This window comes from Eubalaena glacialis, chromosome 10, assembly GCF_028564815.1.
Source record: "Eubalaena glacialis isolate mEubGla1 chromosome 10, mEubGla1.1.hap2.+ XY, whole genome shotgun sequence".
NCBI lineage: Eukaryota > Metazoa > Chordata > Mammalia > Artiodactyla > Balaenidae > Eubalaena > Eubalaena glacialis.
In genome coordinates, this window is record NC_083725.1 from 111,420,703 (window position 1) to 111,447,093 (window position 26,391).

A 26,391-nucleotide genomic window follows, 5' to 3' on the forward strand; every position below is an offset into this window, starting at 1 on the left:
GGATTCTCCCCTAGAAGCTCTTGAAGAACACAGCCCTTTCAACACTTTGATTTTAGCCCAGTGAGTCCCAGTTCAAACTTCTGACCTCCAGAAGTGTAGGAGAATACATCTATCTTTGTTTTAAGCCAGTACATTTGTGGTAATTTGTTAGAGCAGCAGTAAGGATCTAATACAGGATTAGGAACCAGCATGGTGCTGACCTTGGGTTCCAGACCTGCTCATAACCGTCCTGAGATAACCCGTGCACGCTTGGTGTGCCTGCTCTCTGAACATACACTTTCTTACAGCCATGGTTGCTTCAAGACTGATGTTGACACAGTTGTTTCCATTAGCAAATAACTTTCAGAACAGAAACCACAGAGGCTATAGTTTCTTTTTTTTTTTTTAATTTAATTTAATTTATTTTTTTATACAGCAGGTTCTTATCAGTCATCCATTTTATGCACATCAGTGTATACATGTCAATCCTAATCTCCCAATTCATCCCACCACCACCCCCCACCCCCGCCGCATTCCCCCCTTGGTATCCATATGTTTTTTCTCTACTTCTGTGTCTCAATTTCTGCTCTGCAAACCGGTTCAGCTATACCATTTTCTTTTCTTCTTTTTTTTTTTTTTCCACACACACTGTATTTTATTTTTACAAGAGATAAATAGACTGACACCAAGCATTGTAAATGGATGACCACAACAAAAACAACAATGATCGCAATTACGAAACACGAAACACACCCATACTATGTCATAATATTGACATTCAGTCCAGTAATCCTCCACTGTAACAGCTCCTTTACTTTGCAGTGAAAATTGATTTGTATATTCTTTGCCTCTGAGTCCTTGTGGGATTTTTTTTTTTTAATTCAAACAGAAAGTCACAAAAATTATAATCATCCTCATCAGTTCACTCAGTCCCATGTAATTAATTTTTTTTTCATCTTGATCTTTTGTTAGCACTTTTATGAGTTCATCAGTTTTTCATTAGAGTTCTGAAAATGCTTATTCATTCACTTCAGTCAGTTACCAGAAACCTGTACTTGTCAGAGTCTTATCCATGAATTCCTTGAAGATGAAACCCTTTTATAGGAACATATTTGCAAAAGCATCACAGTACACCCAGAACTGTCTGTAAATGACAAAAGACTTTAAAATGACCACAGTTAAAGATTTGATGAAAGTTCATAATAATGCACTTGACAAGGAAATTTAGTTATTTCTGAGATATACATTTTAAAATAATAACTAGAATTATGACTTATAACATTATACCAGAACATATAAGATTTTTAGAAATTTCATGTAATGTCTGAAACATTTATATTAACATATTTCCATACAAATAACCCAATGAAAGATTAGTATTAGTTGTTTTGTTCGTTTTTTTATACTGCAGGTTCTTATTAGTCATCAATTTTATGCACATCAGTGTATACATGTCAATCCCAATCGCCCAATTCAGCACACCACCATCCCCACCCCACTGCAGTTTTCCCCCCTTGGTGTCCATATGTCTGTTCTCTACGTCTGTGTCTCAACTTCTGCCCTGCAAACCGGCTCATCTGTACCATTTTTCTAGGTTCCACATACATGCGTTAATATACGATATTTGTTTTTCTCTTTCTGACTTACTTCACTCTGTATGACAGTCTCTAGATCCATCCACGTCTCAACAAATGACTCAATTTCATTCCTTTTTATGGCTGAGTAATATTCCATTGTATATATGTACCACAACTTCTTTATCCATTTGTCTGTCGATGGGCATTTAGGTTGCTTCCATGACCTGACTATTGTAAATAGTGCTGCAATGAACATTGGGGTGCATGTGTCTTTTTGAATTACAGTTTTCTCTGGGTATATGCCCAGTAGTGGGATTGTTGGATCATATGGTAAATCTATTTTCAGTTTTTTAAGGAACCTCCATACTGTTCTCCATAGTGGCTGTATCAATTGATATTCCCACCAACAGTGCAAGAGGGTTTCCTTTTCTCCACACCCTCTCCAGCATTTGTTTGTAGATTTTCTGATGACGCCCATTCTAACTGGTGTGAGCTGATACGTCATTGTAGTTTTGATTTGCATTTCTCTAATGATTAGTGATGTTGAGCATCCTTACATGTGTTTGTTGGCAATCTGTATATCTTCTTTGGAGAAATGTCTATTTAGGTCTTCTGCCCATTTTTGGATTGGGTTGTTTGTTTCTTTAATATTGAGCTGCATGAGCTGTCTATATATTTTGGAGATTAATCCTTTGTCCGTTGATTTGTTTGCAAATATTTTCTCCCATTCTGAGGGTTGTCTTTTCGTCTTGTTTATGGTTTCCTTTGCTGTGCAAAAGCTTTGAAGTTTCATTAGGTCCCATTTGTTTATTTTTGTTTTTATTTCCATTACTCTAGGACGTGGATCAAAAAAGATCTTGCTGTGATTTATGTCAAAGAGTGTACTTCCTATGTTTTCCTCTAAGAGTTTTAGAGTGTCTGGTCTTACATTTAGGTGTCTAATCCATTTTGAGTTTATTTTTGTGCATGGTGTTAGGGAGTGTTCTAATTTCATTCTTTTACATGTAGCTGTCCAGTTTTCCCAGCACTACTTATTGAAGAGACTGTCTTTTCTTCATTGTATATCCTTGCCTCCTTTGTCATAGATTAGTTGACCATAGGTGCGTGGGTTTATCTCTGGGCTTTGTATCCTGTTCCATTGATCTATATTTCTGTTTTTGTGCCAGTACCATATTGTCTTGATTACTGTAGCTTTGTAGTATAGTCTGAAGTCAGGGAGTCTGATTCCTCCAGGTCCGTTTTTTTCCCTCAAGACTGCTTTGGCTATTCGGGGTCTTTTGTGTCTCCATACAAATTTTAAGATTTTCTGTTCTAGTTCTGTAAAAAATGCCATTGGTAATTTGATAGGGATGGCATTGAATCTGTAGATTGCTTTGGGTAGTATACTCATTTTCACAATATTGATCCTTCCAATCCAAGAACATGGTATATCTCTCCATCTATTGGTATCATCTTTAATTTCTTTCATCAGTGTCTTATAGTTTTCTACATACAGGTCTTTTGTCTCCCTAGGTAGCTTTATTCCTCGGTATTTTATTCTTTTTGTTGCAATGGTCAGTGGGAGTGTTTCCTTAATTTCTCTTTCAGATTTTTCATCATTAGTGTATAGGAATGCAAGAGATTTCTGTGCATTAATTTTGTATCCTGCTACTTTACCAAATTCATTGATTAGCTCTAGTAGTTTTCTGGTGGCATCTTTACGATTCTTTATGTATGGTATCATGTCATCTGCAAACAGTGAGAGTTTGACTTCTTCTTTTCCAATTTGTATTCCTTTTATTTCTTTTTCTTCCCTGATTGCCTTTGCTAGGACTTCCAAAACTATGTTGAATAATGGTGGTGAGAGTGGACATCCTTGTCTTGTTCCTGATCTTAGAGGAAATGCTTTCAGTTTTTCACCATTGAGAATGATGTGTGCTGTGGGTTTGTTGTATATGGCCTTTATTATGTTGAGGTAGGTTCCCTCTATGCCCACTTTCTGGAGAGTTTTTATCATAAATGGGTGTTGAATTTTGTCACAAGCTTTTTCTGCATCTATTGAGAAGATCATATGGTTTTTCTCCTTCAATTTCTTAATATGATGTATCACGTTGATTGATTTGCGCATATTCAAGAATCCTTGCATCCCTGGGATAAATCCCACTTGATCATGGTGTATGATCCTTTTAATGTGTTGTTGGATTCTGTTTGCTAGTATTTTGTTGAGGATTTTTGCATCTATATTCATCAGTGATATTGGTCTGTAATTTTCTTTTTTTGTAGTATCTTTGTCTGGTTTTGGTATCAGAGTGATGGTGGCCTCATAGAATGAGTTTGAGAGTGTTCCTTCCTCTGCAAATTTCTGGAAAAGTTTGAGAAGAATGGGTGTTAGCTCTTCTCTAAATGTTTGATAGAATTCACCTGTGAAGCCATCTGGTCCTGGACTTTTGTTTGTTGGAAGATTTTTAATCACAGTTTCAATTTCATTACTTGTGATTGGTCTGTTCATATTTTCTATTTCTTCCTGGTTCAGTCTTGGAAGGTTATACCTTTCTAAGAATTTGTCCATTTCTTCCAGGTTGTCCATTTTATTGGCATAGTGTTGCTTGTAGTAGTCTCTTAGGATGCGTTGTATTTCTGTGGTGTCTATTGTAACTTCTCCTTTTTCATTTCTAATTTTATTGATTTGAGTCCTCTCCCTCTTTTTCTTGATGAGTCTGGCTAATGGTTTATCAATTTTGTTCATCTTCTGAAAGAACCAGCTTTTAGTTTTATTGATCTTTGTTATTGTTTTCTTTGTTTCTATTTCATTTATTTGTACTCTGATCTTTATGATTTCTTTTCTTCTGCTAACTTTGGGTTTTGTTTATTCTTCTTTCTCTAGTTACTTTAGGTGTAAGGTTAGATTGTTTATTTGAAATTTTTCTTGTTTCTTGAGGTAGGCTTGTATAGCTATAAACTTCCCTCTTAGAACTTCTTTTGCTGCATCCCATAGGTTTTGGATCATCGTGTTTTCATTGTCATTTGTCTCTAGGTATTTTTTTTTTTTAAACATCTTTATTGAAGTATAATTGCTTTACAATGGTGTGTTAGCTTCTGCTTTATAACAAAGTGAATCAGTTATACATATACATATGTTCCCATATCTCTTCCCTCTTGCATCTCCCTCCCTCTCACCCTCCCTATCCCACCCCTCTAGGTGGTCACAAAGCACCGAGCTGATCTCCCTGTGCTATGCGGCTGCTTCCCACTAGCTATCTATTTTACATTTGGTATTGTATATATGTCCATGACACTCTCTCACCCTGTCACATCTCACCCCTCCCCCTCCCCATATCCTCAAGTCCATTCTCTAGTAGGTCTGTGTCTTTATTCCCATCTTGCCACTAGGTTCTTCATGACCTTTTTTTTTTTTTTCCCTTAGATTCCATATATATGTGTTAGCATACTGTATTTCTTTTTCTCTTTCTGACTTACTTCACTCTGTATGACAGACTCTTAACTCCATCCACCTCATTACAAACACCTCCATTTCATTTCTTTTTATGGCTGAGTAATATTCCATTGTATATATGTACCACATCTTCTTTATCCATTCATCCGATGATGGACACCTAGGTTGCTTCCATGTCCTGGCTATTGTAAACAGAGCTGCAATGAATATTTTGGTACATGACTCTTTCTGAATTATGGTTTTCTCAGGGTATATGCCCAGTAGTGGGATTGCTGGGTCATATGGTAGTTCTATTTGTAGTTTTTTAAGGAACCTCCATACTGTTCTCCATAGTGGCTGTATCAATTTACATTCCCACCAACAGTGCAAGAGTGTTCCCTTTTCTCCACACCCTCTCCAGCATTTATTGTTTCTAGATTTTTTGATGATGGCCATTCTGACCGGTGTGAGATGATACCTCATTGTAGTTTTGATTTGCATTTCTCTAATGATTAATGGTGTTGAGCATTCTTTCATGTGTCTGTTGGCAATCTGTATATCTTCTTTGGAGAAATGTCTATTTAGGTCTTCTGCCCATTTTTGGATTGGGTTGTTTGTTTTTTTGTTATTGAGCTGCATGAGCTGCTTGTAAATCTTGGAGATTAATCCTTTGTCAGTTGCTTCATTTGCAAATATTTTCTCCCATTCTGAGGGTTGTCTTTTGGTCTTGTTTATGGTTTCCTTTGCTGTGCAAAAGCTTTTAAGTTTCATTAGGTCCCATTTGTTTATTTGTGTTTTTATTTCCATTTCTCTAGGAGGTGGGTCAAAAAGGATCTTGCTGTGATTTATGTCATAGAGTGTTCTGCCTATGTTTTCCTCTAAGAGTTTGATAGTGTCTGGCCTTACACTTAGGTCTTTAATCCATTTTGGGTTTTTTTTTGTATGGTGTCAGGGAGTGTTCTAATTTCATACTTTTACATGTACCTGTCCAATTTTCCCAGCACCACTTATTGAAGAGGCTGTCTTTTCTCCACTGTATATGCTTGCCTCCTTTATCAAAGATAAGGTGACCATATGTGCGTGGGCTTATCTCTGGGCTTTCTATCCTGTTCCATTGATCTATATTTCTGTTTTTGTGCCAGTACCAAACTGTCTTGATTACTGTAGCTTTGTAATATAGTCTGAAGTCAGGGAGCCTGATTCCTCCAGCTCCATTTTTCGTTCTCAAGATTGCTTTGGCTATTCGGGGTCTTTTGTGTTTCCGTACAAATTGTGAAATTTTTTGTTCTAGTTCTGTGAAAAATGCCAGTGGTAGTTTGATAGGGATTGCATTGAATCTGTAGATTGCTTTGGGTAGTAGAGTCATTTTCACAATGTTGATTCTTCCAATCCAAGAACATGGTATATCTCTCCATCTATTTGTATCATCTTTAATTTCTTTCATCAGTGTCCTATAATTTTCTGCATACAGGTCTTTTGTCTCCTTAGGTAGGTTTATTCCTAGATATTTTATTCTTTTTGTGGCAATGGTAAACGGGAGTGTTTTCTTAATTTCACTTTCAGATTTTTCATCATTAGTATACAGGAATGCAAGAGATTTCTGTGCATTAATTTTGTATCCTGCTACTTTACCAAATTCATTGATTAGCTCTAGTAGTTTTCTGGTAGCATCTTTTGGATTCTCTATGTATAGTATCATGTCATCTGCAAACAGTGACAGCTTTACTTCTTCTTTTCCGATTTGGATTCCTTTTATTTCTTTTTCTTCTCTGATTGCTGTGGCTAACACTTCCAAAACTATGTTGAATAATAGTGGTGAGAGTGGGCAACCTTGTCTTGTTCCTGATCTTAGTGGAAATGGTTTCAGTTTTTCACCATTGAGGACAATGTTGGCTGTGGGTTTGTCATATACGGCCTTTATTATGTTGAGGAAAGTTCCCTCTATGCCTACTTTCTGCAGGACTTTTATCATAGATAGGTGTTGAATTTTGTCAAAAGCTTTCTCTGCATCTATTGAGATGATCATATGGTTTTTCTCCTTCAATTTGTTAATATGATGTATCACGTTGATTGATTTGCGTATATTGAAGAATCCTTGCATTCCTGGAATAAACCCCACTTGATCATGGTGTATAATCCTTTTAATGTGCTGTTGGATTCTGTTTGCTAGTATTTTGTTGAGGATTTTTGCATCTATGTTCATCAGTGATATTGGCCTGTCGTTTTCTTTCTTTGTGACATCTTTGTCTGGTTTTGGTATCAGGGTGATGGTGGCCTCGTAGAATGAGTTGGGGAGTGTTCCTCCCTCTGCAATATTTTGGAAGAGTTTGAGAAGGATAGGTGTTAGCTCTTCTCTAAATGTTTGATAGAATTCGCCTGTGAAGCCATCTGGTCCTGGGCTTTTGTGTGTTGGAAGATTTTTAATCACAGTTTCAATTTCAGTGCTTGTGATTGGTCTGTTCATATTTTCTATTTCTTCTTGGTTCCGTCTTGGCAGGTTGTGCATTTCTAAGAATTTGTCCATTTCTTCCAGGTTGTCCATTTTATTGGCATAGAGTTGCTTGTAGTAATCTCTCATGATCGTTTGTATTTCTGCAGTGTCAGTGGTTACTTCTCCTTTTTCATTTCTAATTCTATTAATTTGAGTCTTCTCCCTTTTTCTCTTGATGAGTCTGGCTAATGGTTTATCAATTTTGTTTATCTTCTCAAAGAACCAGCTTTTAGTTTCATTGATTTTTGCTATTGTTTCCTTCATTTCTTTTTCATTTATTTCTGATCTGATCTTTATGATTTCTTTCCTTCTGCTAACGTTGGGGTTTTTTTGTTCTTCTTTCTCTAATTGCTTTAGGTGCAAGGTTAGGTTGTTTATTCGAGATGTTTCCTGTTTCTTGATGTAGGCTTGTATTGCTATAAACTTCCCTCTTAGAACTGCTTTTGCTGCATCCCATAGGTTTTGGATCGTCGTGTCTCCATTGTCATTTGTTTCTACGTATTTTTTGATTTCCTCTTTGATTTCTTCAGTGATCTCTTGGTTATTTAGTAATGTATTGTTTAGCCTCCATGTGTTTGTGTTTTTTACGTTTTTTTCCCCTGTAATTGATTTCTAATCTCATAGCATTGTGGTCAGAAAAGATGCTTGATATGATTTCAGTTTTCTTAAATTTACTGAGGCTTGATTTGTGACCCAAGATATGATCTATCCTGGAGAATGTTCCATGCACACTTGAGAAGAAAGTATAATCTGCTGTTTTTGGATGCAATGTCCTATAAATATCAATTAAATCTATCTGGTCTATTGTGTCATTTAAAGCTTGTGTTTCCTTATTAATTTTCTGTTTGAATGATCTGTCCATTGGTGTAAGTGAGGTGTTAAAGTCCCCCACTGTTATTGTGTTACTGTCGATTTCATCTTTTAGAGCTGCTAGCAGTTGCCTTATGTATTGAGGTGCTCCTCTGTTGGGTGCATATATATTTATAATTGTTATATCTTCTTCTTGGATTGATCCCTTGATCATTATGTAGTGTCCTTCCTTGTCTCTTGTAACATTCTTTATTTTAAAGTCTATTTTATCTGATAGGAGTATAGCTACTCCAGCTTTCTTTTGATTTCCATTTGCATGGAATATCTTTTTCCATCCCCTCACTTTCAGTCTGTATGTGTCCCTAGGTCTGAAGTGGGTCTCTTGTAGACAGCATATAAATGCGTCTTGTTTTTGTATCCATTCAGCAAGCCTGTGTCTTTTGGTTGGAGCATTTAATCCATTCACGTTTAAGGTAATTATCAATATGTATATTCCTATGACCATTTTCTTAATTGTTTTGGGTTTGTTTTTGTATGTTCTTTTCTTCTCTTGTGTTTCCCACTCAGAGAAGTTCCTTTAGCATTTGTTGTAGAGCTGGTTTGGAGGTGCTGAATTCTCTTAGCTTTTGATTGTCTGTAAAACTTTTGATTTCTTCATCGAATCTGAATGAGATCCTTGCTGGGTAGAGTAATCTTGGTTGTAGGTTCTTCCCTTTCATCACTTTAAGTATATCATGCCACTCCCTTCTGGCTTGTAGATTTTCTGCTGAGAAGTCAGCTGTTAACCTTATGGGAGTTCCCTTGTATGTTATTTGTCGTTTTTCCCTTGTTGCTTTCAATAATTTTTCTTTGTCTTTAATTTTTGCCAATTTGATTACTATGTGTCTCGGCATGTTTGTCCTTGGGTTTATCCTGTATGGGACTCTCTGCACTTCCTGGACTTGGGTGGCTATTTCCTTTCCCATGTTAAGGAAGTTTCCGACTATAATCTCTTCAAAGATTTTCTCGGGTCCTTTCTCTCTCTCTTCTCCTTCTGGGACCCCTATAATGCGAACGTTGTTGCGTTTAATGTTGTCCCAGAGGTCTCTTAGGCTGTCTTCATTTCTTTTCATTCATTTTTCTTTATTCTGTTCCACAGAAGTGAATTCCACCATTCTGTCTTCCAGGTCACTTATCTGTTCTTCTGCCTCAGTTATTCTGCTATTGATTCCTTCTAGTGTAGTTTTCATTTCAGTTATTGTATTGTTCATCTCTGTTTGTTCTTTAATTCTTCTAGGTCTTTGTTAAACATTTCTTGCATCTTCTCGATCTTTGCCTCCATTCTTTTTCCGAGGTCCTGGATCATCTTCACTATCATTATTCTGAATTATTTTTCTGGAAGATTGCCTATCTCCCCTTCATTTAATTGTTTTTCTGGGGTTTTATCTTGTTCCTTGATCTGGTACATAGCCCTCTGCCTTTTCATCTTGTCTATCTTTCTGTGAATGTGGTTTTTGTTCCACAGGCTGCAGGATTGTAGTTCTTCTTGCTTCTGCTGTCTGCCCTCTGGTGGATGAGACTCTCTAAGAGGCTTGTGGAAGTTTCCTGATGGGAGGGACTGGTGGTGGGTAGAGGTGGCTGTTGCTCTGGTGGGCAGAGCTCAGTAAAACTTTAATCTGCTTGTCTGCTGATGGGTGGGGCTGGGTTCCCTCCCTGTTTGTTGTTTGGCCTGAGGCAACCCAACACTGGAGTCTAGCCAGGCTCTTTGGTGGAACTAATGGCGGACTCTGGGAGGGCTCACACCAAGGAGTACTTCCCAGAACTTCTGCTGCCAGTGTCCTTCCTTACGGTGAGGAACAGCCACCCCCTGCCTCTGCAGGAGACCCTCCAACACTAGCAGGTAGGTCTGGTTCAGTCTCCTATGGGGTCACTGCTCCTTCCCCTGGGTCCCAATGGACATACTACTTTGTGTGTGCCCTCCAAGAGTGGAGTCTCTGTTTCCCCCAGTCCTGTTGAAGTCCTGCAGTCAAATCCCGCTAGCCTTCAAAGTCTGATTCTCTAGGAATTCCTCCTCCCGTTGCTGGACCCCCAGGTTCGGAAGCCTGATGTGGGGCTCAGAACTTTCACTCCAGTGGGTGGACTTCTGTGGTATAAATGTTCTCTAGTTTGTGAGTCACCCACCCAACAGTTATGGGATTTGATTTTATTGTGATTGCGCCCCTCCTACCGTCTCATTGCAGCTTCTCCTTTGTCTTTGGATGTGGGGTATCTTTTTTGGTGAATTCCAGTATCTTCCTGTCGATGATTGTTCAGCAGTTAGTTGTGATTCCGGTATTCTTGAAAGAGGGAGGGAGAGCACGTCCTTCTACTCCGCCATCTTGAACCAATCTCCTCTATAGTTTCTTAAAGAATATGTTTTGACAGTCTTTGGTTAACTCTTGACTGGACTTAATTATTTATTTCCTTGTTTGTTTTTTCCTGTGCCTAATTTTCTGGTATCAAAGTGCTGCGATTTTCTCTGGGCATCTGAAATGTTTATTTGTGTTAATTACTTCTTTGCAGGTGTAAGTTTCTCCCCTCAGACTCAGTCTAGGTTCTGACATAATCTCAAGCCATAGGATCTTCTCAGAATGCAAGTGTGGCCAGAGCTAGGTTTCACTGGCCAATGTTAGTGGAATGCTAAAGAAATGTTATTCCATTGACCTTCATGTCTGTTTCAGAGACTAAAGGCATTTCTATCAGACAACAGTGTTACTACCTTCTACTTAAAGACCATGGGCTGGGAGAAACTCATCTTTCTCCATCAGAAACGGAGGTTAGCAGTGCTAGAGGGGAGTGTTGGAAAACATAGTGGCATAAAGTGAGGTTTGATATTTAATCCAATCAGAATTAAATGAGAATTGAAAAGAAAATGACTTTAATGTTGTGATGGCATGTTATTTGACTCCATGTTGGTATACCAATGAGATTAATTTCTTGTACCACATTTGGGAAAACAGGTCTAATACAAATTGGGTGCTTTACTGGTATTGACTGAATATTACAGAAAATGAGCTAGAATCATTGAGAGAGAGTTAGGGATGTTGGAGAGACCTATTCCATTGTTATATTGAGATTCAGTTTCATTGGTTATTTCAGGGGCAATATTTTCTGTTATTTTGACATATTTGTATTTATATTTTTTGCTTGAGCTCCCTTTATGGACAACATTGACCATATGTTCTGGTTTTCCCAGGATAGTCCCAGTTTTTAATCTGTTTTTTTTTTCTGAGTATATTTATCAATAATGTTCACTTTCACTCTTAACAGAGTTATGGTTGGATGATTAACTGTATGGTCACACTGTGATGGACAGCAATGCCAGTCCTAATATTTTGCATATTTGTGACCTAAACCATTATCCTTCAATTTCACATAGATTGTATAGTCTACGAATAGATCTGACAGCTGGTACTGCACGCTCACAGCACCATGGAGATTCCCTCTGTCTCTAACTTAGCTTTCAAGATGTGACACAGACCCAAGAGGTTGGAATCCCTTGCTGTGTAGTTGTGAAGGCATCTGTCACACCCGGTTAATGAAGGCCAGGGCAGAGCTGAACCTGAGAGTTGAAGATCAGTGCCAGAAAGCAGTGTGTAGGAAGAGGGTTCAAACCCTGACTGTGAATGAATCAGGGTTGCTGGTGGAGGGGGAGAAGAGAAGAGTATCATGAAAACACAAGGAGCAATGAGGAAGACATTTTTGAAATAAGTTAACTAATTCTACCTCAAGGCCTCTTCCTTTTGGAGGTTATTTTAAGTGGGTTACTTTATGCTTTATCTGAAGCACCTTTTGTCCTTCGGCTTCTTAAAGGCACTTCTGGTTCCTGACTGAATGTGCACATAGCTCAGGTACTCAGTAAAAGGTGTAACCCAGCTCATGCTAAGACATGATTCAACTTTTTTTTAAAGTGAATTCTGCTGAAATGAACATTGGAGTCATTTTTTTTACATGTGTATTTTGATGATATGACTATAAGGGTGATTTTTATGGTGAAATGAAAGGAAAATAAATGTGGGAGAACAAATGGGACCCAGGGGAGGCAGCTGGAGGAGGGGATGAAAGTGTTCCTCAAACTTTGTGGACTTTTTATGTGTAAGCCTCACATTTTACCCTTTCTCCAGGGCAATATTTTTCTCTCTACCCACTGCCTGTATGAGGCCAATACGTCCACTCAGTTCCTCCCTTGCATCTGGGTCTCAGAGAGCTCAGTCTCCCTACGAACTTTCTCCTTGATCTCATTGGTTGCTGCTGCACCATTAGACCTAGAACTTTATCTCCATTTTCCCCAGTTGCCCAAGGTCACCCAGATAGTTAGCAGGGGAACCTTGAGTAGAACTCAGTTTATTAGACAAGTGGGTCTAATCTCTTTCACTTTGTTTCCTCCTGAGGTAGTCTTCTCTCTAATAGTAATTCCTTTTTGCTATGAAATTATTAGAACATGCTCTTTTTGTATAGTTGTTGATCTTTTATTGAACATGCAAAGAGAGAATTAGAGGTTATTGACTATGCTATTGGGATCGAGATAAGTGAAAAGGAAGGTGTAAGATCAATTTCCACATGGAATCTCACTACAAAAGGGTTAGACCCAGCTGAGGATGGTTTGGGTTTATTAGTATTTGCTCCAACGAACCTGCAAATATTCTCCATTTTTGACAACATAACTCCCAGCTCCTGAAAAGGAAGAAGAAGGAGAAGCAGGTCAAATGATTTGACCACCAAATCATCAGATAATGGATATGGCTCTCCCAACTCCTTGGCACGTTCCCTGCCAAAGCTTACACCCTCACACCTGAATGCTTTGGGCATCTCACTCTGCAGCGTTGTTTGTTGTACTCTCCCTTACCTTGGCTCAGCGGTTGGCCATTGCTCAGAAGTTCCCAGTAGGTTCTGTCACTATTGTTGGCCGTTATGTCCTGAACAGAGATGATGTAGGGCCCCCATGGACTGTCCTCCATTTTGAAACTGTGGGGGACAGTGAATGGGTTACAGGAACTTAGAATGGTCGAAGGCAACTCTCCATGGGCGTTTCTCAAACTTTAACATACCTAAGAATCACTTGAAGATGCTTCAAAATACACAGATCTCCTGGCCCTATCCCCAGATACCTTGATTCTGTCGGTCTGGGCTGGGACCAGGAATCTGCACATTTTATGAACATTCCAGGTCATTCTGATGCAGGCCCTCTACAATCCATGCAAAATTAGAGAAATGATTCCCCTGGTTTCTGCCCCTCCTTCCTGCCACAGTAGACACTTTGCCATCGACAATTTCGAATCTTCTACCCAAGACAGTAACTGATGAAGACACTAAAGCAGTACAAGAAAGTGTTAATTGGTTGTCCTAGAGGCACTTAGGAAAGAGGAACAGGAAAGGATAATTTAGTAATTCATATCTGTTTATTAAAAAGTGACATAGTCAATGTCTTTTTCACATTCTTTACTCACATTTCTCTCCCTTCCTGGGAACACTTGAAAGCAGGCTTTATAGTTATATATATACACATAGACATATATTTTCATATATATACGATTTTCTCTGTTGCATCTTACAGCATGTTTTTAAACACAATAAACTATTGTCAGTTAGGTTTAAGGAGCCAACTAAGCCATATTTTTCAGAGGCAAAGTCAATATCTTAATTTTAATATTTGAACTCTCTAGGCCAGGGAACCTTAATCTAGGAGTCCATGAACCTCCTGAAAGGTGGGGGAGGCATGGAGAAGCTTCTGGGCATTTGTAAAACCTCTGATTTAAAAAACAAGTTTTGGGGACTTCCCTGCTGGTGCAGTGGTTAAGAATCTGCCTGCCAATGCAGGGGACACAGGTTCGATCCCTGGTCTGGGAAGATCCCACATGCCGCGGAGCAACTAAGCCCATGTGTCACAACTACTGAGCCTGTGCTCTAGAGCTCACGAGCCACAACTACTGAGCCTACATGCCACAACTACTGAAGCCCCTGCACCTAGAGCCCCTGCTCCACAATAAGAGAAGCCACTGCAATGAGAAGCCAGCGCACCGCAATGAAGAGTAGCCCCCACTTGACGCAACTAGAGAAAGCCCATGTGCAGCAACGAAGACCCAACGCAGCCAAAAAATAATTAATTAATTAATTTTAAAAAACCCGCACATGTAAAAAAACCATAAATGACAAGTTTTGCACTTACAGACTTAGAGAATGAACTTACGGTTACCAGGGGTAAAGGGTAAAAGGTAGCAGGGGTAGGGGATAGACTGGGAGTTTGGGATTGACATGTACACACTACTATATTTAAAATAGATAACCAACAAAGACCTACTGTATAGCACAGGGAACTCAGCTCAATATTCTATAATAACCTAAATGGGAAAACAATTTGAAAAAGAATGGACACTTTTATGGGTATAACTGAATCACTTTGCTGTACACCTGTAACTAACACATCATTGTTAATCAACTATACTCCAATATAAATTAAAAATTAAAAAAATAAATGACACATTTTGTGTGTATATTCCTTTTTCTGGGATGAGAATCCCACTCTTCTGACTTTCAAAGGGGTCAGTGATTCAAAAATAGTTAAGAACCACTGTTCCAGACACAAAATGTCTGACTTAAGAGGTTCTATTTATTGAAGGAGTTTTACTGACAGAAGAGAGATCCCTGGTACTTATTTATCTATTCAGTGAGCAATAATTTAATACTTGCTACATGCTAGAAGAGGAAGAAGTTTCACCTCCCTTTTTTTAACCCCTGCCGTGCGATGTTGGTGAACAGCAAAAGTACTGACTGAGAGGTGTTTTAAATGTACATTGTATTCAGGTGCAGATGCATTCTTGCTGAGTCATAATCACATTAAATTCCTTAACCTTAGGTCATGTACAGACATACCGAAATGCAGCCTCATTTTGTTTCTGAGCTGCCTTCATCACATCGAGGAAGACAGAACCCTTTCTCACGGTGACTTTGGTGGAATTGAAAATTTCATTGATTTGCACAGAGTAATTGACTGAAATATACGAGGGTGAGATGATAGGTGTCACAGTTACAGGCTCGTCAGTGGAGATGTTGAATTTAACTGGCAGAGACAGAAAAGCAGAGAAGAATGATTATAAGGAATAATAAAAATGATGTTAGAGTCTGCACACCTATCCAACCCCTATGCAACGACTCTTTCCCTTGATGCAGAGGAAGGTTTGTACAAGGAGCAAGGGTCAGCAATCGAGGGGCAGATCTCTCATATGACTAAAGCACAAATTAAAACCACATACTCACCGGCTTGTGCAGGCTTGTGCCTGCGTCAACTTCCAGCTGTTTCAGCAATTCAATTGCCCCATCTCCCATTTCCCACACAGGCTCCTGATTTTTGTTTTTTGCTTTGGTGCAGCATACAATAATGCTCCCCCCACCCCCTTTTTTTTTTGCCTTTTAATTTTTTTATTGAAGTATAGTTGACATACAATATTATGTTAGTTTCAGGTGTAAAACAATGATTCGACATTTATATTCATTACGAATTGATCACCATGGAAAGTCTAGTAACCATCTGTCACCATACAAAGTTATTACAATATTATTGACTATATTCTCTATGCTGTACTTTATATTCCCATGAATTATTTATTTTACAACAGGAAGTTTGTATCTCTTAGTGCCCTTCCCCTATTTTTTCTCAATCCCCGGCCTTTTTATTTCTTAACATTTATTGAAAACAGTATGTGCCAGGCACTGTACTAATCATTTTACATGGATTTTCTCCTTCAGTCCTTACAAATACCTATGTTACATACTATTATCCTTTGCATTTCTTATAGTAGAAAACTGAAGCTTAGAAGCTAAACATTTTGTCTAAGATCCCTAAACCTACATGTGCCTGAACCAGAAATGAACAAGATAGAAGGAAAAGTCTTCTTTCTTTGTACCTTGTTGCAAAATCAGTTGTTTGATTAAGGATTCATGCTGCAATTTTCTTATAATACTGCCATATTCTTTCCACATTAATGTCTTATGTCTCTGAGGGACCACTCCTTGAGCATAATGAAAAGTCAGAGACACCATACTTTTTAGGATGGGAATGATGCTCAGAAAATCTCTGTATCCAGCAGTCAGAAAACATCCCTTTGGAGATAGACGTCCTTTAATAAACTCTACCTTGTTCATCAGTGTTTGAACCAAGAACAGCATCTACTACTCTGTTAAGGACAAATCCTCAGGTGCTTATGATCACATATGGAGGACTGAGTTCTATCTGGGAACTGTTATGCTTTAGAGGTTTAACTGGTCACTTTTGGTCCCTGAGGAAACCTGAGTCTCACACACTTTGGGTGTTATGCTGAAAGGCAAAACAGTCTGCTCATTAGTGCTATACCTGGACTGCAGACACAAGAACAGTCTTTGTTGACATCCAAGTAGGTCTTTCCCATCAGGGCAGGTAAGATCTGGGCTGCAGCAATTGGCAGATGGAATGCTCCCTGAGAAATGTTGTAAAGTACTGTGTGCAGAGTTTCTTGGCAATTCCTTTCATTTTTGTAATAGTTTGAGGAGACAAACAGAGCCTAACGTGAGAGAGAGACAGAGACAGAGACAGAGAGAGAATGAGAATAAATGAGAGAAACTTCACATAATGGGAAAGCCTGCATCTAACTAATTTAGTAAACCTTTATTGGACATTGACTACATAGGAACCACCTTAGACCACTAAAATACCTTTCCCACCATCAAGAAGCTTATAAGCTAGTTTGGGTGGGGAGGTGGGAATTGTTAAATCACACAATCTCTCATAGTGTCAATGAGAACAGACTTTCTCTACCGTATTTACTCTTGTACCACTGATGCTGAAACAGTACTTGTCATATAGGAGGCAATCCATAAATAGTGTGAACAGATTCTTGTAAAGGAGTCCCTAAGATGAATGCCCTAGGAGAAGCATCTAGCGGCATGGCCTTTCCAAAGAGGAAGAGCTCATAAACATTTAGTGAGACTGAGGAAAGGCTTGGTGGAGAAGGCAATACTTGAATAGGCTTGGTGGTATGATGGCATTTCAGTAGGTGACATGAGGAGGCAACAACCTGACCAAAGGGGATAAAGTAGGAATGGCCAGAGCCTGGCCTGGCCATGATGAGAGTATCTGCATTTTAGTAAAATCCCCAGAGGATTCCTTCTGGCTTAGGAGAACTGGTATAGAGGGAACACTCAGGGCAATTGTGGAAGGACAGCCTGGAAAAGGAGGTTGGGACCAGATTGGTAGACTCTTGAATTTCACGGTGTGGTGTCTGCCATCATTTGCTTGACAGTGGGAAGTCTAACAGGTTCTTAAACAGAAACTATCCAGGCAGCAGATATAAACTGGACTGAAGGGGCAGAATTACAGGGTAGGAAAAATTAAGAGGGTATTAGAGTGAGTAAGACAAGGACTAAAATGGACTAAACTTGAAGATATTGCTCTGTGGTTTCTCAAGGAAGGACAGTTCTCCTTTTCATTTTTTCTTGAAGACTCTTAAAGATAACCAAGTAGTCAACCAGCATTTGTGGGATATTAAAAAAAAAAAAAAAAAACTCATCATATTATATCTTCTGTTATAAACTGTCTGGTAGGTAAGCAGCTCTTGGTCCTGCTGTGAATGAATACCACCTGTAGGGTTTTTAAACAAGACCAAGGCCCATGTTCCACCCCTAAATTTCTGTATTAACGGGTTGGTGTGGGGTGTAAACATTAGTATTTTATAAAAGCTCCTCCAGGTGATTCAAATGTGCAGCCAGAATGGGAAACCACGGTTTTATATTAATTTCAAACTTATCAAGTGTGAACAGTAACAATAATATGAACACTCTTTATGATTGGACCCTTGCTTACGTCATCAGCCTCATCTTGTAATTTTTCCCACGTACCTTGTGCTGAACATTTTGATCTTCCTAAAATACGGAATGTTCTTTTGTGCCTTTGTCCTTCGTCCTTGCTTCTTCTCTCCCCTTGAAAGTCCTCTCACCCTGAGTCAGCCTAGCAGACCCAAATTCATGCCAAAGACTCGGTGAAGTCTTTTTTTTTTTCTATAAACCTTTCTTCATCTCCTCTTGCATCTACCCCTTAGAGTTGAGTAGATCATTGAGTAAACGCAGGAATAAATTCTCAGTCTTCAAGAAACATATACAGGATAGTGTTGGCATTGAGTATGAGTTTTGAAACCAATTATTTCAGTCCTATCCCCATCTGCATCACTCTTTGGCTTTGTGCTATTAGGCAAGTTACTGGTACTCCATGATTCACACTCATTATTATTACTTCCTAGGAAATAGAGATAACAATTCTTTCTTCACTGGGTGGTTGTGCATTAATGACTTAATGTCAATAAATACCAGCTGCTGTTACTGCCACTATCACTTATTATTTCCATACCAGTAACCTAATTTGGGAGGTAAGGTGAAACGCCAAAGAATGGTAAAGTGTGAAACTGCATGTGATAAAACAACAAGGTAGATTGTAGCAGGCTCTAGAATTTCTTAAATGTAGTCAGGAAGAGCTTCATAGAAGCATCAGATATGGAAAGGTAAAGGAGAGGAGAATACATTTCAGGCAGGAGAGGGGAATCACATGAGTAAAATCAAAGTCAGTATAGGAAACAGAATGGATAATAAGTCTTTAGGAGGCCAGTAAGGGAGGATGAAGATGTGGCTTTCCTCCATGAACCCCTTCTGTCTCCTGGTTTACCCTCTGACTTACCTGCATAGATTCTCCTGTGCTAAATATGTTTCCAAAGAGACCGTCATGTTTTGCAGACAGAATCTTATTTACCAGTGATGTTATATAAACATTGGTTTTGTTTAAATCCTTTATATCTGCTTCAATCTTCTCCTTTTCTATAGTCCTCTTCACACAGGTTAGAGCAAGAACAGCCATTGCTCCAGTATCTGTCAGGAAGCAAAACACCGGTGATAGGGTGACTAACCATCCAGGTTCACCCTGGACTGAGTGATCTCCTGGTATGTGGGACTTCCAGTACTAACAACAGGACAAATCTGGGCAAACTGGGATGGTTGGTCATGCTCGTTAATGATGGGAGAGAAGAATTTCAAGGTACAGCAGTCATCCCTCTGGCACTAACCTCTCAAATATTGCAAGATTCCTTCCTTATGTTGAATAGCCATGTACCTTGTACTCAGAAACTCACATCTTGGTCATAGAAACACATATGGATTTGTAGGTGCAAACACATGAATGGTCTGCTTTTACATACTGGTTGTTCTCATCTTTTTTATCTTTTAGCCATATTGGCAAAGAAATTGAGAAAACCCAGGATAATACTCCAAACAAATATGTCTTTGTAAAGTTCCAAGGTTTCCATTAGACTGATTAAGAAATAGCGCTTAAGAGCAGTTTATTCAATAAACCTTCTTAATGGGGAGGAGGAGGCAAGAGATGGGAAGAATGGAGGATAAGGTCTTTTTTTCCTGGCTCATTACTTGGTTTCCTCTATGTTCTTTAGGCACGGTGCCTTCCCTCTCTCATAGAAGAAGGAGTATAAAAACTCACTTTCTCCTTACTATCCTGAGACACTGAATGGTGGTTTTCTTTGAACTTCTTGGAGGAAAATGAGCTTGTGGATCTGGGCCCCTAGGGACTGAGCAACAACACTACTTGTCTAAAGGGGACTTCTTTTTGGATGTGTAAGCTGATCCAGTGGGAAATTTCTGGTCCTTCTCCATGGTGGATACACACTTTATTGATCAAAATATTGGGCCTGACCACTGGAGAGGTTGTATTATTCAAGTAATCCCACACATCCAAATGGTCCCAATAGATTAGAGAAAGATGCAGGGTTGAGATAAATGAATTCCACTGCATTCCCTTTCTCTAATATTTATACTTCCTAAGATGTCTTATCTGAAGAGTCTCATGATCTATCCTCATTTTAAAGATGGGAAAATTAAAGTCAAGAGTTAACATCCGTTGGTTACTCAAAGAAAAGTGTGAGTAGGAACCACGTCTTTCTACTATACCGCACATCTATAAAGAGGCTTAAATACTACTCAATATCCATTCTTCTAAACAAAAATTCTCTTCTGAGGAGACTAGGGTAAAGAGGATAGAAAAAATTCAAGTACTTACTGGTAGAAAAATTCAAAGGGCAAGGCCTATTGGTGCCTATGTCCTTGAAACCAAGGGAATTGGGTTTAAATGACTCACCTACTGAGAACTGGCCACCAAAATAATAGTTTTTATTTTCAGGAGTGAAGTAAGGAATAACGTTGGTGATTGAGTAGCTCCCATTGGACAGACACAAGGTCAAGAGGGCCAGGCTGAGCTGGTAATAGTTAGTCAGCGGATTGTCACTGTGTGTTTCTGGCAGAGAGAAAAGAAATACCTTATTCACAGAAGTGGTACCGGAATAGTACATTTTAAACTTATTTCTACTTACTTTATCTCCATTTCTTTACATTTAAAGAGAGGTGAATAACAGAGGGGAGATATTGCTCATAGAATCGGCAAACTTGAGAAATTTAAAGGTTCTTAAGGGCCACCAAATTCAACTCAACTCGTTTCATTTTACAACTGAGGAGATTCACCATTAAAGATATAAAAAATACTCCTGGCACTCCCACTTCTAGGCATATACCCAGAAAAAAACATAATTTGAAAAGATACATGCACCCCAATGTTCACTGCAGCACTATTTACAATAGCCAGGACATGGAAGCAACATAAATGCCCATCAGTGGAGGAATGGATAAAGATGTGGTACATATATACAATGGAATATTACTCAGCCATAAAAAAGAACAAAATAATGCCATTTGCAGCAACATGGATGGACCTAGAGATTGTCATACTGAGTGAAGTAAGTCAGACACAGAAAGACAAATGTCATATGATATCGCTTATATGTGGAATCTAAAAAAAGGGTACAAATGAACTTATTTACAAAACAGAAGTAGAGTCACAGATGTAGAAAACAAACTTATGGCTACCAAGGAATAAGGGGGGGAAGGATAAATTGGGAGATTGGGACTGACATATACACCACTATATATAAAATAGATAACTAATAAGAACCTACTGTACAGCACAGGGCAATACTCTGTAATGACCTATGTGGGAAAAAATCTAAAAAAGAGTGGATATATGTATATGTATAACTGATTCACTTTGCTGTACACCTGAAACTAACACAACATTGTAAATCAACTATACTCCAATAAAAATTAAAAAAAATACTATCCTGATGTTCAGGTGGCTACATAGTTAGGACTAGAACACACAAATGTACCTCACTAGCAGCCGTGATGGTCAACCTATTTTTCCCAGTGATAAAGTACTTTTTTGCCATCTTTAGCTCTTGTAATATTATAGAATCATATGTATATGCTTTGATACGTATGACACAGTGTCTCGTATTGCTCAGCTATTTCTGGTGTAATTTGTCTAAATGCCAAGCTTCTGGAGGACTAGAGAACTGTGACCTGTATGTCTGTGTGTTGGTGTGTGCATTCATCATCCTACGTAAGGTCAATGCTCAGTTGAACATATTGGAAAAGAAAACTCAAGATGCATGTTGAAAGAAGGAAGAAGGGAAAGTGATCTTCAAAGGTATAGTGGGATGAATGAAGTGAAGAGGAGATGGAAAAAGTAGGGGGAAACTTAATACAGTTCTGAATCAGTGGAGGAGAAGACAAGGATGTCCAGGGTCTCTGAACATTTGATTCTCACCCATATTCTCAATTTCTGCTTTGAATTTCTCTCCTAGTTTGCTAACCAGATGAGCATCATGTATAAACTCTTCATCAAGGTTTTTACACGCTCCCAAAGCCAGGATAACCAAGGCAAGCTCTCCTGAGGTTATCTCTGACTCTGAAAAGAAAAGTATTCAAGTTAAACAAGGTACATGCTTATAATTTTTTTGGCCTCCTGTCTTCCTTGTGACTTATATTGTTGTCACTCCTTTCTCCTGTTCTACTCTTTACTAATATTTTATTGTTCTCTTCTTTATCCCCAAAACAGAGCCTTTTCTAGCAGTACTGTATAAATGCAAGCGGGATCTTAATCTTTCCCATGAAATTATGGGTTCTTTTTGGAATCATGCAATCCTTATAAAAATGAACAAAGAATGAAAATAGATAAATAACAAAGCCTTGGAATTTTCTCTCCTTGTGGGTGCCATCTTTCCTGGATAGGAATAATTGACTTGTATGTTCTGCCTTATAGAGTGTCCAAACTCTCAGGCTGCTCCTAATTCTCACAATAATATTGTTAGGTAGGTAGGGGTGGTATATTTCCCCCTTACACTCATTAGAAAGCTAAAGCTCGATATTGAAATGAAAGGCTCAGAGTGGAATCTGGTCTCAAACCCAGTCCATATCTCTGTTGCTCTATGGCTGCCTCTCTACTGTCAGCTTTCTTTGTTGTGGTCCACACCCTCTCTGGTCATGAACTCAACTATATCATATAACAGTCTTAATGGATGAGAGTCTATAATTTCTTTTGCTTTTCCTTGTAACTTCTTGAAGGAATATGATTTTCAGGGCTCAAAGAAGGAAGGCCTAGCTCTAGAGTAAGTGGCAGGGGATTGATGTTTTGAGGTACCGTTGTGTCATCTCAATTTTTTTTTGAATTTCATGTGAACTTTATCAAAAAAAAACCCCACTACGTACTTGTGTTAGATTTTTTAAAAATTTAGGTAACATTTAGGTACATTTAGGTAACATAACATTAAATAAGTTTCATGTGTACTACATTTTATATCTACCCCTGTTCACCTCAAGTTTTCTACAGCTAAGATTGATGTATCAGGGATGTTTTGGACACACAATTTTTAGAACTCACTGGAGATCATCTTTATAGATAGGTAAGTCTTTTCCTAACTCTTCCGGGGAATATAGGCACTCACCTCTCCTGTTCATATCTTCTTGAATTTGTTGAGTCAGCTGTTGTTCTAGCCTTTGGTTCTGAATCCCAACAAGTCTGAGGGTCAACAGGATGTTGGCATTTTGGATTCCTTTGGTATAGTTTGAATTTACCATTGTGTTTACTAGAGGATTTAGATAGGAGCAGTTTTCTTTGCTTACCTCTGTGGCAAGGGAGGGAGGAAATAAGAAACACACACTCATAAAATATTAGGGCTAGGAACAAAGATGATATTAAAAGATTTAGTAACAGATATGGCACAGACATAGACCCTTCCAGTAGCCGCTAGCAGTGTTGCTGTAACAATACAAAAGTGTGTCTGGAGCCCCGTTCTGCCAGGTATTACTTTTTTGCCAACCAGCATGGAAGTGTTAACTATTTTAACAACTATTCAGCCTTACCATTGTGTCCTGGCAGAATATAAGTCCTGCCTGGTAGATCTAGTACCGTTACCTAATTTGAGGCCTAGAGAGGGTATCCTTAAAGAGACCTTGGTAATTGGAGCCTAGCCCAATCTACTTTCTGGATTCAGTTATTTCCTTCTCCATCTTCTTCTACTTCACTTGGGTTAATGCTGAAGAGAAGAAGAGAGAAGAGAAAGAAGGCAAAAATTCTACGTGTCATTGGTGATTGAGCCCAAAGCTGCATTGTCTGACTGCCCAAGTGGCCAGGCATCAAGATCATTATTCAGCATTATGGACCCATTGGAAAACCTTCTGGTTTTAGCCTACGACGTGTCCAAATCCCAGGGGCAAGGATGGAGGGAGTCCCATTACATTGTGGAAGTAAAAGGAGAATCCGGACCTCCCAGGAACTGGAGAATAAGAAGAGTTAGCTATCACTGAAAACATTTCTAAATATTCTTTGACCATAATCTTAAGAAAATCCTACCCATCTCCAGATTATCTCATGGGTTTGTGGAATAGTGAGAAGAATCTGGACCCTGAGTTCAGGCAGACCTTGGCTGGATTCTTTGCTCCTTAACTTATAACTGGGGGTAAGTTACGTAACTTTCTTTCTTTTTTTTTTTTTTTAATTAATTTATTTTTGGTTGCGTTGGGTCTTCGTTTCTGCATGCGGGCTGTCTCTAGTTGCGGCGAGTGGGGGCTACTCTTCGTTGCGGAGCGCGGGCTTCTCACTGCGGTGGCTTCTCTTGTTGTGGAGCACGGGCTCTAGGCGCACGGGCTTCAGTAGTTGTGACGCACGGGCTTCGTTGCTCCGCGGCATGTGGGGTCTTCCCAGACAAGGGCTCGAACCTGTGCCACCTGCATTGGCAGGATTCTTAACCACTGCGCCACCAGGGAAGTCCCAAGTTATGTAACTTTCTTGACTTCAGTTGAAATGGTGGATATTAACACCTACTCCATGGATATTGGACAAAAAAACCCCACTAAGTAAACTATAAAATACTGTACATATTATTACCTCTAGCTCAACTCGAGTTTCTAAGGATCACTATACTTAGAGAGTCCAGGAAATGTTATTTTCCTTGCCCACCTTTCTTCACTTTAAAAGAGAGAGTCAGGAAGATCTGAATGGAGTGATTGTAGAAGGGTCATGGTTTGTTACAGGCACAATTGGACAATTGTGAGTCACCTCTGAGATTTGGTGGAAGCATCCAGTTCAGCAGATTTTCTGGCACTGAAGTAGACTTTTTAGTTCCTGGTCAACAACTCAAATCAGCTTCCTTAACCACTAAAAACAAAGTTAATTATTTTGTACAATGAATGAAACTCCAAAGCCTCCATGGAGACCCCCTGTTCTTAGGATACAACAGAAGAAATGACAGGCCAGGAAGAACAATTAGAGCTGGCAGATTCGGAACTTTAGTGTTTCTGCCGTGGGATGGATCACTTCTTGTGGGCTGTGGAGACCAGGAACATGTAGCCGCAGCTGACACCACATTGTGGCACCATCTTTGGACTGGTTTGAAGCTCAATTCCAGGGTAAAGACTTATAATAGAGAAATCATGCACCTGTGAGCTATACTGGACTTTAAGAAATCACCTGCTTCAACACCCTTCCCTGATTATCCTCCATTTATGGATGAAGCTAAAAAAGTTCAGAAACATTGGCTCATTTGGCTATTAAGGGGTCAGACTATACCTGAACCCAGTTTTTCTTTCTCTTAGTATTTTTGAAATAGAATCACATACTCTCTGGAGCCTACACCCAGAGGAGAGATGATGGGTTTCTACCCACGTCCTGTGGGGAAGAGTTGAAAAGAAGAAGATGTGTAGCTTGGAATATCTGAACTCAATAATGACAAGAGAACAGTCTTCGTCATTTGAAAGAGATTATTAACATTATTTTTTTCTTCGTAGTTAAACAAGGAGTTAACCTAAAACCCATAGGTTGAACTTCAGAAAAATAGATTGCATCTCAAAATCAGAAGATACCTTTCCATGATCTTGAATAATTTCTGGGTCATGAATTTTCTATCAATGAAAATGAATAAGAATAGACAGTTACTGGGCAGGCCTGTTGTGGTAGAAAGGATCTTAGCATAGGAAGAAGAGTTAGGCAAGTTAATGTTGAATCTATGATCCCTCTTAAAACAACATACATTGTGGAACTTTCCTCACCATCTCCTGCCACCCTTTACATTACTCATAGAGTCCAACAGCATACAGAATTGGAATAGGGTCTTTTCTCAGGTAACTCTACGCAAAGCTCCCTGTCAGTAGCCTTCAGACTATCATGCTAGAGCAATTTTAGGTCAAAGCATACTCACCACAGATCTGGCATAGTTGACTTGGAATAAGAGAAAACAATAGCAACCCCAGTAGGGGCAGCTGGTGTGATGGTCTCATCTCTCCAACAGTGTACAGGAATGGTGAGGACATCGCTGGCTATTTACTGGGCAATGGACAGATGGTAATGAGAGCTGCTCCTTCAGTTTGTCTCAGTCTCTTTCACTCAAGCAAATATTGAGTAATGTCAGGAGGTGTGGTCAAGTGTGTTTGTCCTAATAACGTAATAAACCAGGAAGAAGACTTGAAACGTATGGTCAGGGAGAATGAGGAAATAATTTTTCTTTGTTTCCTATCCCAAACCTTTAGGATTCATATTCCCTACTTGCCTTCAGCCCAATGAGAATAAATTATGTGAATGACTGTTTTCAGTAATGTTCTCTCTTTCCCATTCCACTTTGGTTGTGTTTTATTGATGTCTCCTGAGAGATTAGATCTGATGGGAACAAGGGCTTACAACATATAAAAATGGAAGT

The 26,391-nt window shown here is 39.0% G+C and overlaps 1 protein-coding gene across 1 annotated transcript; it reads right to left on the bottom strand.

Moving 5' to 3' along the window:
• Positions 1 to 12,791: 12,791 nt before the first annotated feature.
• On the bottom strand, positions 12,792 to 26,040 carry TCN1 (transcobalamin 1). The gene is made up of 9 exons (XM_061203419.1): positions 25,897 to 26,040; positions 23,146 to 23,325; positions 21,969 to 22,109; positions 20,448 to 20,603; positions 18,984 to 19,171; positions 16,635 to 16,821; positions 15,158 to 15,344; positions 13,134 to 13,252; positions 12,792 to 12,961 (listed from the first exon to the last, which is right to left on the bottom strand). The coding sequence occupies exons 1-9, from the start codon at positions 26,006 to 26,008 to the stop codon at positions 12,900 to 12,902; spliced, it is 1,332 nt and encodes a 443-aa protein (XP_061059402.1). The 5' UTR covers positions 26,009 to 26,040; the 3' UTR covers positions 12,792 to 12,899.
• Positions 26,041 to 26,391: the final 351 nt, after the last annotated feature.